The following is a 12,008-nucleotide window of genomic DNA, read 5'->3' as shown; positions in this document are numbered from 1 at the left end:
ATTAAGTATGGCAGCTTTCCTGCTTGGACGTATTGATTATATTTAAATATATAAATTAGTTGGGCGTATTAAACTGATCACATATAAGGATACATCACGCCGCGTAAAGGAAAGGTGCACCTGGTAAGCAGGTATTATATACAGCCACAATAATGTCAAAAGAGCTCAGAGTTAGCTAAGTGATTAGCATGGTGCTAGCGCGCCAGCTAAGAACAAAGTGTTTACGATTTACGATGCCAATTAGCTCATCTATTTCAGTTTTTGATTGCGACAAAACAAATCCGAATGAAGCTATCTGGTTTGTCTAAGGCTAAGCTAACCTGTCAATGCTAAACTTTATCGGCGTGGTAAACTATAGCTAGACCCTTATGCTGTGCTAGGCTATGCCGTTCCCGTTGTGAGGGAAGCAGAGCAGCAGCATGGAGGAGGTGGAAGCTCCGCACGTTATCGATATGACCACCAGTGAAAGGGTAAGCCCGTCCGGCGGCGTTTGTTTAAGGGCCAATAATCGTGTTACAACACAAATCAGGTTCGTTAGCTTTCACTTTTTCGTTCTAGGTGGTGGATCTTCTCAATCAGGCTGCCCTGATATCCACCGATGAAAAGCTGACGGTGCTCAAACAGGTCAGAGGTCATTTTAGCATCGATGCGATCAAATCTTAAATAAACATAAACGAGGCATCCGGTGTCCTGGAACTCCCCCGAGGCGAGGCGGAGGTTGTGTTATCGTGTTATCGACGGCGTTTGTCTGTCCGTCCGTCCGTTAGCAAGATAACTCAAAAGTTCTGGCTGGATCTGGAGGAACGTTTCAGGAAATGTTGGGAATGTTACCAGTAAAATCTGTGCTCCTCAGGTCCAGGAGCTCATTATCAACAAGGACCCGTCTCTTCTTGATAACTTCTTGGACGTGAGTAAACATGTGCCTTTCCTGCTTGACCTGAAACACAAACACAATCGACCTTTACGTCGTCGTCTTTGTGAAACTACACATCACGTCAAACATAGAGAAGCTAACCTTCGCTAATTCTGCCCGCCCTGCAGGAGATGATCGCCTTCCAGACCGACAAGTCGATCGACGTGAGAAAATTCGTTATCGGCTTCATCGAGGAGGCGTGGTGAGTTCTCAGACGAGCTTTGCCGTCGCCGCCGTTCTAAACGTGTCTTTAAGCTTCGCCGTTTTGCTTTCGGCGTCTTTTTCAGCAAACGGGACAACGAGCTTCTCCTCAGGCTGATCGCCAACCTGAACATGCTGCTGAAGGACGACAGCGTGAACGTGGTGAAGAAAGCCATCCTGTCGCTGACCCAGCTGTACAAGGTGTCCCTGCAGGTAAACGCGGCTCGGAACCAGCACGGTTGTCATGGCGATATCCAAAAACATCCCCGCAACCCTCTTCTTCTCCCTCGTCCCCAGTGGTTGGTGCGCTCCAAGGCCGTGTCCGAGAGGCAGGAGGCATGCTGGGATCTGGTCACGCAGATGAAAGGGGACGTCCTCGCCTCGCTGGACTCTGAAAACGACGGCGTGCGAACCCACGCCATCAAGTTCACAGAGTCGCTGATCATCACTCTGTCGCCGCGCACGTCGGACTCGGACGTTCCCAAGCGGCAGGAGGGCGACGTCAGCCTGGACAGAGTTCCCAAAGATCACTCGTACATTCGCTACGGTAACGACGCCGGCGTCCCGCCGTGTCTCCGTTTGGCTCGCTCTGTTGAGGCCGTGGCCGTTTTGGATCCGCAGATGCTCTGTGCGGGGAGGGGAAGGCCGCGTTGGCGAGGCTGCTGAAGTTCATGGTCCACCCGGCCATCACCAGCATCAACCTCACCACGGCGCTCGGCTCCTTGGCCTCCGTCGCCCGCCAGAGGCCCATGTTCATGTCGGAGGTGGTGCAGGCGTACGAGACGTTGCACGGTCGGTGCCGCCGGGGTCCCGTGGTGCCGGACGCCTGAACGATCGATCACGCAGCGAGTAAAACCCGGTTCTCGTGTTCTCCTGTGCGCAGCAAACCTGCCGCCCACGCTGGCGAAGTCTCAGGTCAGCAGCGTGCGGAAGAACCTGAAGCTCCACCTGGTGGCCGTCCTCAAGCACCCGTGCAGCCTGGAGTTCCAGGCCCAGATCGGCACGCTGCTGCTGGACCTGGGGATGCCCCAAAGCGAGATCACCCGCTCCACCCCGGCGCCGCGCGAGCAGCGCAAACGGGCTCGCCACGAACAATACACGGAGGGGAAGAAGATCAAGATGGGTGCGTGGCGAGGGCGGCTCCACGGCGCCGCTCGGGGGGGTCAGGGTTCATCAGGCTTTTCCTTCCTCTGCTCTCAGAACCGAATCTGATGGAGGACGACGAGGACAAAGAGGAGCCCGCCCCCCTCTCAGCCCCCAAAGCGGCCGCCGTCCCGGCCGCACAGTCGGCCATCGACGTCACGGCCGAGTTCCTGCGCCCGCTGCTCAACCCCGAGAACGTCGCCAACCTGGTGAGCGGCGCCGACCTTCAGGCTGCCCTTGAGCTCACGCTCCTGTGTTCACCCCCCTGCCCTCCGTGCCGCCGCTCAGGTGCTCATCAGCATGGTCTACCTGCCCGACGTGATGCCGGCGTCCTTCCAGGCCACGTACACGCCGGTGGAGTCGGCAGGAACCGGCGCTCAGATCAAACATCTGGCGCGGATGATGGCGACGCAGATGACCGCGGCCGGGATCGGTCCAGGTCTGTCCTCGGCGGTCGCAGCCCCAGAACCCGCCGCGGGTTTGGACCTGATTGAAACTGTCACGCCCGCAGGACTGGAGCAGAAGAGAGAGGACGTCGCAAGCAAAGAGGGGGGGAGCGTGGCGGAGGAGCCGGGGACCAAAGACCAGCTCATCAAGCGCAAGATCCCAGCCGTGATGGTGGGACAGGCCATCTCCGTGGTGGGCTACACGGTGGAGGCCCCGGGGGCGGCCCCCGCCATCAAGCGGCTCCCTGAGCCCATCCTACCGACGTCACAGACCAAGTGAGCTCAAACCCGGCAGGAGCGTAGAAACCCCCCCCCCCCCCGAGGTTTCTCACCCCCCGTCTCTCCGTGTCCCGTTGCAGAATGTCGGGAGCCGGCGGGAGGAAGAAAGTGTTCCGATTGGCCGACGTGGTCCAGCCGTTGTCGGACGGCCAGATCGAAAACTTGACCTCCAAAGCCGTCGGCCGCATCCTGCACTCGGAGAAGGCGATCGCCGAAAGCGGCATGGCCCACGTACGTCTGCGTTTCGGCGGTGCGAGGCTCGCGTCCGCAGAAAAGGAGGCTTAAAAAACAAAAACACGCCGTGAAATCTGATCTCAGGTCAGGGTGAAGCTGCTGTCCCGGCTCGTGACGCAGTTCGAGGGGATAATGAAGGAAGGCGTGCTCGGCTTCATCCTGGACGACATCCGGACGAGGAGCGACTTGGCCTTCTCTCTCCTCTACCAGGAGTACAACACGTACCTGAGCCAGCTCCCAGCGGGGCTGCTGGACAGCTACGACCACTGCCTGTACACGCTGCTGTCGGGCCTGCAGGAGAAGCCCGAGCAGAGGGACGGGTGAGACGAGGAGGACGCGTGTCCAGATCGTCGTTAAAACCGGACCTCCTCAAAGCTTCACCTCCTCTCTCCGCCAGGCTCTTCACCAAGCTGGTCCTGGAGGCGCCGGTCATCACGGAGTCGGCGTTGGACGTGATCCGCCGTTACTGCGAGGACGAGGTGAGTGACGGGAGCTCTGCTTGCAGACCCCCCCCCCCCCATGTCCCTCCCGCGGGACGTCCGATCAGCTGCCGCCTCTGTTTCCAGTCCCGGGTGTATTTGGGAATGACCACCCTGAAGGAGCTGATCGTCAAGCGGCCCTCGAGGCAGTTCCAGTACCTGCACGTGCTCCTGGATCTCAGCTCGCACGAGAAGGAGAAGGTGATGACCCGTCCCCGTTCCCCGTCCTGTCCCCATCCCGTTTAGGTTTCCTCTGCAGATGTCCCGGTTGTCTTTCCAGGTGCGGACCACCGCTCTGGCTTTCCTCAAGCGCATGTATGAGAGAGACCAGCTGAGGGACTACATTGAGAAGTTCGCTCTGAACTACATGCAGCTCCTGGTCCACCCCAACCCCCCGTCTCTGCTGTTCGGGGCCGACAAAGACACAGGTCTGGGACACGGAACACGGCGGACCCCTTTACGCCGGGCGTCTCTCCTCACCCCGGGCGTCTCGTGTTTGTTGGGACAGAGGTGGCGGCGCCCTGGACGGAAGACACGGTGAGACAGTGTCTGTTCCTCTACCTGTCCCTGCTGCCCCTGAACCACCGGCTGGTCCACGAGCTGGCCTCCGTCTACACCGAGGCCATCGCCGACATCAAGCGCGGCGTCCTCCGAGCCATCGAGCAGCCCGTAAGTCCGTCTTTTAGTTCGTCCAGAGACGGAACAGAACTCTCTGAACGGAAGGTTCTGAGGCATAAAAGGATCCGGATCCAGAAGATCAGACCTCCCTGATTTCTGCAGGTCCGTGGGATGGGGATGAACTCTCCCGAGCTGCTGCTCCTGGTGGAAAACTGTCCCAAAGGCGCCGAGACGCTGGTCACCCGCTGTCTGCACATCCTGACGGATAAAGGTAAAGCTTCCAGCGGCCCGGCGACGCAAGCGCGATACAGGAAATGAGACGTTTCGCTGCGTGACTTCCTGTTCTCCTGTCAGTGCCTCCGTCTCCAGAGCTGGTGGAGCGGGTCAGAGACCTGTACCACAAACGAGTGCCGGACGTTCGGTTCCTGATTCCGGTCATAAACGGCCTCGAGAAGGTAAAACGCGAGAGTTCGCGGAGACGAGGTGGACTTTGTTCTTTTGCTTGTTCGTCTGGAATTTCTTCCTAACATTATATTTCCTTATCTCTCCGTTTGGTCTCTCGTAGGCCGAAGTCATCCAGGCTCTCCCCAAACTGATCAAACTCAACCCGATCGTGGTGAAGGAGGTGTTCAACCGCCTCCTGGGCACGCAGCACAGTAAGGGTCACCAGTAACGCTTTTTGTGATGGTCTCTGATCTAATGGAGACGCTGCTGCTTCTTCTGCTTTCCAGGCGAGACGCTCGAGACCAATTCCTCACTTGCGATCTGCATTCAAAAAAAATCTTAATAGATATCAAACCCCGACATTGTAAATATGACTCGTAAGACATACTGGTTCCGTAGTTCTTCTGTTTGACCACTAGATGTCAGTAGAGTCCTTCCTTCCCAGGGAAACAGTTGGATTAATAAAAGATTAATTCTAGTTTGCTGTTCTGGAATAAGACCCACCAGAGATGGCGAGCGGTGCGTTTTTAGAGAGGACGTGTGAGCGCCGGTATCGATCGCCGGTATCGATCGCCGGTATCGATCGCCGCTGTGTACACAGCTTATCGTTCTAATTGATCTTTTCTATCAGGCTTCCGCGGAAGCTAATCGCCCGTGAAGGACTCTGACAAGCGCTCGCTTGTTGTCTTCCAGGTGAGGGGAGTTCGTCCGTGTCACCTCTGACCCCCGGAGACCTGCTGATTGCCTTGCACAACATCGACTCCAACAAATGTGACATGAAGTCCATCATTAAAGGTCAGAGTTCAGCGACGACGCGTTCCGTCGTGGTGGTTTTACACCAGCTGGCTTCTAACCCGCCGCGTCCGCGCCGCAGCCACCAACCTGTGCTTCGGGGAGAAGAACGTCTACACGTCGGAGGTGTTGGCCGTGGTGATGCAGCAGCTGATGGAGCAGAACCCCCTCCCCATGCTGCTCATGCGTACCGTCATCCAGTCCCTCACCATGTACCCCCGGCTGGGAGGCTTCGTGATGAACATCCTGTCCCGCCTCATCATGAAGCAGGTCGGCGCCGAACATCGAACCCGCCTCCACGGCCGGGACGCCCGCCGGTCCGACCGTTTTTTTTCCCCTCCCGTAGGTGTGGAAGTATCCCAAAGTGTGGGAAGGCTTCGTGAAATGCTGCCAGAGGACGAAGCCTCAGTCGTTCAGCGTCCTCCTGCAGCTGCCCGCCGCGCAGCTGAGCAGCGTGTTCGAGCGCTGCCCGGAGCTGAGGGAGCCGCTCCTCGAGCACGTCCAGTCCTTCACGCCGCACCAGGTGGGAGACCTGGGTTCTGTGCCCCCCGCCCCATCCTGTCCCGTCTCCTTACGCGTCGCTGCTTTTCTGCAACAGCAAGCCCACATTCCCGCCTCCATCATGACGGTCCTGGAGGGAGAGAAAAAACCAGAACCAGAACCCAAACCCGAGGAGGCCGTCGAGGAGAAAGAGGTGAAAATGTGAATAGTCGTTACGTGCAGCAAATTCAAACGGCTCGCTCATTCATTCGCCGCCGTCCCGTCCAGATCGAACCGGTTTCTGCCCCGGCTGAAGACGAGGCTCCCGTCGCAGCAGCGCCAGAGTCCAATACGCCAGAGCCAGAGCCAGAGCCAGAGCCAGAGCCAGAACCAGAACCAGAACCAGAACGACTGGCTGACGAGAAAGACGACGAAGAACCGATGGAGCAGGAAGATCCCGCGCCAGAGACGCAGGAGGAAAGCGACGATGTTTCCCAGGTGGGATTACGTTAAAATAAAAGCATCGTTCATGATTTTAAAACGTGTTCCTGCGTCCACAATTAAGAAAAAGCGAGCCTGCGTAATAATCTTCCCAGGTGGACGTGGAAAGAGAGGCAGAGAAAACATCGTCGCCTCCACCGGAGCCAGCCGAGGAACTGATGGAGACGTCTCGGCCTGAAACTCCAGACCTCCAGGAGGAGGGAAATGACACCGAAGCGGACGCCGCCGAGCCGGAAGAGGCTAAAAGCAGCGGCGAGGATGTGGAACACGCCCACTCGGAATAAGAATAAGCCCGTAGAGTTCTCAGGATGTTGGTCTTCTTTTTGTGTTCAGGATAAAAGCTCACTTTTTGTATGTAAACGTGTTCATAAATAAATCCAGCGAACGCTGCTTTACCGTCTGATTCTTTTTGCCAGTGATCATACTCCATACTCCTCGTTACTTCCTGTGTGTGTCACGTGTTTCACCGGCGCCCCGCCCCTTGGACGGGGAGTCGCTAATTAAATCTTACGGACTTCAAAATGAAAAGTAATTAGATTTGATTTTGTCTTTAAAATATCGCCCGAACATGCAAGCATCAATCGAACAAAATCACCAGAAAATCTACTTCATACGAGACCTTCCCTCGAGATCTCGCGATATCTCAAATAAAGCGACCGGTCTCGACCTTCGGCCTGGCGGCTAATCTCGCGATACGATTCCGGAAGTGGTCCTTTAAAGTTTTTTAAACTCACCACCGCTGTCTCCTCCAGACACAAAAGCGTTAAATAAGCGCTTTAAATACTATTTAACGCGGTTCACGGCTTCACTTCCGGGTCGGGGGGTCAATGAAAGCCGTAATTCTCGCCGCCGGGTACGGAACCCGCCTCCAGAGGGATGTTTTGGCCGACGGCAGCGGGAGGTTCGCTCACCTGGTCGGGACTGCCAAGCCGCTGCTGCCGGTGGGACGGAGTGCGCTAATATCCCACTGGGTCCGGGCCCTGAACGCATCCGGCTGCGTGGACCGCGTCTACGTTGTAGTAAGTAGTACTTCTAGAGGTATTTGTAGTTCCAGTGCGAAGTGATGCATGTTTAAACATAAAAACGACGCACGGAGATGCGTCTCGGTCGCTCACCTGTCCTCTTCCTCCTCTTCCTCCTCTTCCTCCAGACCAACGCGCTTTACTTTGCTGCCTTTGAGGAGTGGGCGTCACATTTCTCCAACGTCCAGGTGCTCAGCGATCAGACGGGAAGCAACGAGGTACACAAAACCACTGTTTCCGCGGTTACCTGATGTCCTTGAGCGCATCAGTGCTGCACTGAGCTCTCTGTGCCCCCCCCACCAGGAGCGTCTCGGGGCCGTGGCCTGCCTGCATCTCGCAGTAAAACGCTTCCAGATCGAGGAGCACCTCTTGGTAATCGGGGGGTAAGTTGTCAAAGTGGAATCGCTTCCGGGTCGCGTTCGTGGCAACTTTTATTTATCCGAATCAGCGACACCCTGTTCAAAGAGGACTTCAGCCTCGGGCGCTTGAAGGAGAGGTTCTCCGCCCTCCAAGCGAGGAGCGACGACAGCTGCCTGGTGCTGTCGTACCGGTGCGAAGACGAGGGTGAGCTCGGCCTCGTTGCGGCGCGTGAAACGCGCGTCGGCCTCGCGCTCACAGCTTCTCCCGCTCCGTCGGCACAGAAACGGGCAGATACGGGATCCTGGAGGTGGACGGCGATCTCCGCGCGGTCTGCATGAAGGAGAAGCCTCTCCCGTCCGAGACGGCATCGAGGAGAGCCGTGAGTTTAATAAACCAGTGATCCCAGTTACCGTCGGTTACCATCACAACCAGTTCCACCGACCCCGACAGTCTGAAAGACGCTTTGTCGGTCCTGATTAACCAGTCGAACTCTGTTTAGTGGCTTTTAAACGATGATGCGTTCACTGACTGCCTGCACAAACCGTTTTTTTACAGTGTCCGTGTTTCTACTGGTTGTCAAAGAAAAGCCTTCCTCTGTTGGACGCTTTCATCGATGAAAAGAAGGTAAAATGTTACAATTAAAACGCGGAGAATAAAGTTTTTATTTTTTAATTTTCACGCGCTTCATTCCCAGGAGGCTCCCGTCGAAGACAGAGACGCCCCCGGGAACTTCGTGTCGTGGCTCATTCAGAGGTAAATCAATCTTCTTGTGGCGTTTCTTACACGTAAAATCAACCGTTTATAAAAATCCTTCCTCGGTCTTCCGTTTTTCTTCCAGGAAGCCCGTTTACGTTCATCCCGTTTCTGGACGTTTCGATGTCGGGAACTTGAACGCGTACATCGAGTGCGACCTTTACTTCAGAGAAAACCTTCAGGATGCGGCGTCTTACATGGTGTAGACGGACCGGAGAAGGACCCGGACGGCTTTTATTGTGAAGACAGGAATTCAATGTAACCGTCTGTAATTCTTTCGAATGAATTCCTTTGTATTAAATGACTTTGATTGCGTCTACCTGGCGACGAGTCTGGCGCATTTGTCCGAGGCTTTTTCACGTCTGTCCTCCATCTTTGCGATGCGGGAGCCGAACTGCATGGCTCTCTTGGGCAGGGCGGCCGATTGGCCGAGGCCCAGCCGCCTGGCTGTCAGTCTGAGGAGGAGTTTCTCCCCGACGCCTCGGGGGAGCGACAGATCCGCCTTCTCCCACACGGGCAGAGAGTTCAAGTAGCTCACCACGTCCTCGTCCAGGAAGGGGAATCTGGAGGGGTTCAAATATTCGCTCGAGTTTTCGCCGTTTGAAAGAAAACCACGTTTCGTCCCGGACGAAAACGGGTCCATTTTGGGGTCATCACTCGGCTCCGGTGACGCGACGGCCGCCTGAAACGGGTGATCACGCTTACCGCGCCTCTTTCCCGTGATCCCCGATCGCTCTGTCGTCTCGGCCCAGGTTCCTGGAGGAGATCCTGCCCAGCTCCATCGCCAGTTCCCGGATCAGGCCCTCGTGTCCAGACGCCTGGAAGCGGACTCGGTGTCTGGCGTAGCCTGCTAGCTGCTCGTCTGCGCCGATTCCAGTCAGAATGACCTGCAGAAGTGGGTCGGCCCGGAGATCAAAGTGGTTTTGAGACTTATTTTAACCTACATATTCAGCACGGCTGAAGATGAGGTCTGCTGTTCTGATGTCTTACCTTCGCCGATGACGCGAAGGGCTTCAAGTCTCCGCCCCCTGCGACGAAGCCCGCCCCTCCTGCCGCGAACCACACGGCGCACCCGATGCTGTCGTCCAGCACGGTGTCCAGCGGCTGCAGCAAATGGCGGACGCGCTCCTCGCGCCCTCTCTGCAGCTCCTCCCGCGTCACGTTGATCTCAACGAAGTTCCACCGCCGCTCGGGATTCAGCTCCAGCAGCTCCCTCAGGCCGGCTTTCCCGGTCACCCTGTCGGGAACGTCGAACGGGCCGCGCGCCTGGGAAGCGGCCGCGGGCTCCTTTCCGCGTTTCCTCTCGGACTCGTTCTGCTTCTTCGGCTCCGGGAGCTTGAACGCCACGTTGAGCAGATCTATTTCTTGACCGGCGGGGACGTGACGGTCGGCTAAGGCGGCCAAGACCATCGAATCGAGACCTCCCGAGAAAAGCACGGCGACGCTCGCCCGGCCATCGGAGGGGGGCGAATCCTCGCGTTCCCCGAAAGGAAGCGAGCGAACCCGTCGCCTCACCGCCTCGCTGAGAACGCCGACGAGTCGGCTCACCTCCTCGGTTCTCCGCCTGCCTGCGGGCAACGCCTCCAGGTTTTCCACGCGTTGATCTGAAGTTGAATGATCTTCCGCCTCATTCAGCGCGTTTGGGATGGACGTGTTCAGAGGGCAGACGGGCGAGGCGAGGGCGAGGCCCGACTGGTTCATCACCGCCGTGCAGCCGTCCGGAACGATACCGGCGCCGCCCGGGAAAGGGTCGGCGCCACCGCGAGCCCAAGGGAACATCTCAAACGTGGCAGATCCGGCTTCTGCAAATGCCTTCAGGTCGATCCTGTACACGCCGACCGCTGGGACTTCCTGCCAAGCGGAACGGCCATCTCCAGAGCTGCGGCCTGCCACGGAGGTCAGGGTCAAGGCGGCGACCTCCGCATCGAACCTCCACAGCAAACTCCGCCTCCCGAAGTAGTCTCTCCCGAACCAGAGGTAATCGCCATCCTTCTGGTAGTAGACGAAAGCCCACGGTCCCCTTACGGCGGACAGAACGGACAGAATCTCCGAAGGGCCGCCGCGGGACGACAGCCGGCGAGAGAGAACAGCCGCGTCGTTTTCCTCCGGCGCCACCGGGAGACCTCCGAAAATCTCCCCGTTCCACTCCAGGACGTTCCCGGCGTCGTCTCGGAGCGGTTGAGGAGTGAGGGGACCCCGCATGTGAAGAACGTGGGCGGAGAACAAACAGCGGAAGCCGGAACCGCTCACCGCGAGGCTCCGGCTGACGTCGGGTCCCCTCCTCTGCAGATGTTCCTGAATGGTTTGGTCCGGCTCAAAGCGAGACGCCGACGGAGTCAGCAGGCAGAAGATGCCACACATGGTTGCTGCGAAGGTCGATGTTAAACGTCCTGCAGGAGCCGCTTCATGTCGTCCAGCTCCTCTGGAAACGGAGAAAAGCAGCTGTTATTATATTAACTTTGATCCGCCTGTACAGCTACAGCTCAAGACTAAAACCACGAGCAAAGCATCTTCTGTTTGATGTGAAAGATAAAAGCAATAACATCCAGAAGGTACTCCAAATAAAACAGATGAGATAAATAACTTACTTTTGTACGAACCAAGTGTCCGACTTCTGTCTGCCAGGAAGAAGATGTTACTGTTCCTCTGCTGGATGTAGACTTTCTGAGTGGAGCACACATTTAATTAGAATTACATTTCAATAATCGTGCTGTATTTTTAACTTGGCTTACCCTGCCTTTCTTCAGATTGGAGAGCTCGTCCACAACAACCTTCTGCTCCTTTAGCTGAAAGTTAGCATGATTTCACTGTGTTAATGAAACACAAATTAATCAGGCAGCATTTTAAAGGACCCAACAGGTAAGTAGACAGTAAAATAAAGGCCCTATATTTAGCTAATGTAGCTAAATCTAGTAGCAACATGAGGCTAGCGTTACCTTTTCGGTAAGTTCCTCCTTCAGGGAAGACTGTCCTTCCAGATTGTTGCTCGAAGACATTTTTTATCTAATTAAACGTAAAGAAATACAGTTCAGAGTTTCTATTTGTGCGTCTGAAGCTAACTAAAGTCGACATAAACACGTTCGGAAGCATTGAGAGTATTTCCGGGTGCGAATGTCGGCCCAGTTTGGACTCTACTGCCCCCTGCAGGTCGGCGGCGGAAACTACAGTCTTAAAGGTTTTTTTTTACTAGTTCTTTTGGATTTCACAAATAGCAAGCATTTAACAGTAAGTTAATATACTACTTTCATTAAATGTAGAATTAAAACTTGAGTTAATACATAATTTGTCTTTCTAGATGATGAAGTGTATCTGAGAGTACCCGTGAAAGTATTCAGTTATTATT

The 12,008-nt window shown here is 55.9% G+C and overlaps 4 protein-coding genes across 4 annotated transcripts; 2 read left to right on the top strand and 2 right to left on the bottom strand.

Moving 5' to 3' along the window:
• The first annotated feature begins 452 nt into the window (after positions 1 to 452).
• On the top strand, positions 453 to 6,914 carry sympk (symplekin). The gene is made up of 26 exons (XM_068746139.1): positions 453 to 470; positions 559 to 624; positions 854 to 907; positions 1,042 to 1,115; positions 1,201 to 1,327; positions 1,412 to 1,661; positions 1,736 to 1,906; positions 1,998 to 2,237; positions 2,315 to 2,466; positions 2,546 to 2,710; positions 2,780 to 2,979; positions 3,063 to 3,213; positions 3,301 to 3,536; positions 3,614 to 3,695; positions 3,783 to 3,896; positions 3,976 to 4,123; positions 4,204 to 4,364; positions 4,476 to 4,584; positions 4,668 to 4,768; positions 4,879 to 4,969; positions 5,451 to 5,552; positions 5,632 to 5,819; positions 5,896 to 6,072; positions 6,148 to 6,243; positions 6,318 to 6,527; positions 6,626 to 6,914. The coding sequence occupies exons 1-26, from the start codon at positions 453 to 455 to the stop codon at positions 6,812 to 6,814; spliced, it is 3,672 nt and encodes a 1,223-aa protein (XP_068602240.1). The 3' UTR covers positions 6,815 to 6,914.
• A 360-nt stretch (positions 6,915 to 7,274) lies between these two features.
• zgc:136439 (uncharacterized protein LOC678627 homolog) lies at positions 7,275 to 8,889 on the top strand. The gene is made up of 8 exons (XM_068746344.1): positions 7,275 to 7,549; positions 7,681 to 7,770; positions 7,856 to 7,935; positions 8,001 to 8,116; positions 8,194 to 8,291; positions 8,468 to 8,536; positions 8,607 to 8,665; positions 8,751 to 8,889. The coding sequence occupies exons 1-8, from the start codon at positions 7,358 to 7,360 to the stop codon at positions 8,869 to 8,871; spliced, it is 825 nt and encodes a 274-aa protein (XP_068602445.1). The 5' UTR covers positions 7,275 to 7,357; the 3' UTR covers positions 8,872 to 8,889.
• Positions 8,890 to 8,981: 92 nt separating this feature from the next.
• asnsd1 (asparagine synthetase domain containing 1) lies at positions 8,982 to 11,026 on the bottom strand. The gene is made up of 3 exons (XM_068746341.1): positions 9,656 to 11,026; positions 9,371 to 9,552; positions 8,982 to 9,228 (listed from the first exon to the last, which is right to left on the bottom strand). The coding sequence occupies exons 1-3, from the start codon at positions 11,024 to 11,026 to the stop codon at positions 8,982 to 8,984; spliced, it is 1,800 nt and encodes a 599-aa protein (XP_068602442.1).
• A 20-nt stretch (positions 11,027 to 11,046) lies between these two features.
• Positions 11,047 to 11,661, bottom strand: asdurf (ASNSD1 upstream open reading frame). The gene is made up of 4 exons (XM_068746785.1): positions 11,602 to 11,661; positions 11,398 to 11,451; positions 11,254 to 11,329; positions 11,047 to 11,087 (listed from the first exon to the last, which is right to left on the bottom strand). Exons 1-4 carry the CDS (start codon positions 11,659 to 11,661, stop codon positions 11,047 to 11,049), a joined length of 231 nt encoding a protein of 76 aa, XP_068602886.1.
• Between the last annotated feature and the right edge of the window lie 347 nt (positions 11,662 to 12,008).

This window comes from Brachionichthys hirsutus, chromosome 12 (genome assembly GCF_040956055.1).
Source record: "Brachionichthys hirsutus isolate HB-005 chromosome 12, CSIRO-AGI_Bhir_v1, whole genome shotgun sequence".
NCBI lineage: Eukaryota > Metazoa > Chordata > Actinopteri > Lophiiformes > Brachionichthyidae > Brachionichthys > Brachionichthys hirsutus.
This window is presented reverse-complemented; position numbering and strand designations above follow the sequence as displayed.

Bases quoted from the DNA above. Each gene is read 5' to 3' on its own strand.
- asnsd1 (XM_068746341.1), bottom strand. From the start codon at position 11,026: ATGTGTGGCATCTTCTGCCTGCTGACTCCGTCGGCGTCTCGCTTTGAG. The intron at 9,553-9,655 runs GTAAGACATCAG...CCACTTCTGCAG, and splicing joins CCTTCGCGTCATCGGCGAAG to GTCATTCTGACTGGAATCGG. The intron at 9,229-9,370 runs GTAAGCGTGATC...GAACCCCTCCAG, and splicing joins GATCACGGGAAAGAGGCGCG to ATTCCCCTTCCTGGACGAGG.
- asdurf (XM_068746785.1), bottom strand. From the start codon at position 11,661: ATGTCTTCGAGCAACAATCTGGAAGGACAGTCTTCCCTGAAGGAGGAA. The intron at 11,452-11,601 runs GTAACGCTAGCC...GCTAACTTTCAG, and splicing joins AGGAGGAACTTACCGAAAAG to CTAAAGGAGCAGAAGGTTGT. The intron at 11,330-11,397 runs GTAAGCCAAGTT...TGCTCCACTCAG, and splicing joins CCAATCTGAAGAAAGGCAGG to AAAGTCTACATCCAGCAGAG.
- zgc:136439 (XM_068746344.1), top strand. From the start codon at position 7,358: ATGAAAGCCGTAATTCTCGCCGCCGGGTACGGAACCCGCCTCCAGAGG. The intron at 7,936-8,000 runs GTAAGTTGTCAA...TATCCGAATCAG, and splicing joins CACCTCTTGGTAATCGGGGG to CGACACCCTGTTCAAAGAGG. The intron at 8,666-8,750 runs GTAAATCAATCT...TTTTTCTTCCAG, and splicing joins GTGTCGTGGCTCATTCAGAG to GAAGCCCGTTTACGTTCATC.
- sympk (XM_068746139.1), top strand. The intron at 4,365-4,475 runs GTAAGTCCGTCT...TGATTTCTGCAG, and splicing joins TCCGAGCCATCGAGCAGCCC to GTCCGTGGGATGGGGATGAA. The intron at 6,244-6,317 runs GTGAAAATGTGA...CGTCCCGTCCAG, and splicing joins AGGCCGTCGAGGAGAAAGAG to ATCGAACCGGTTTCTGCCCC.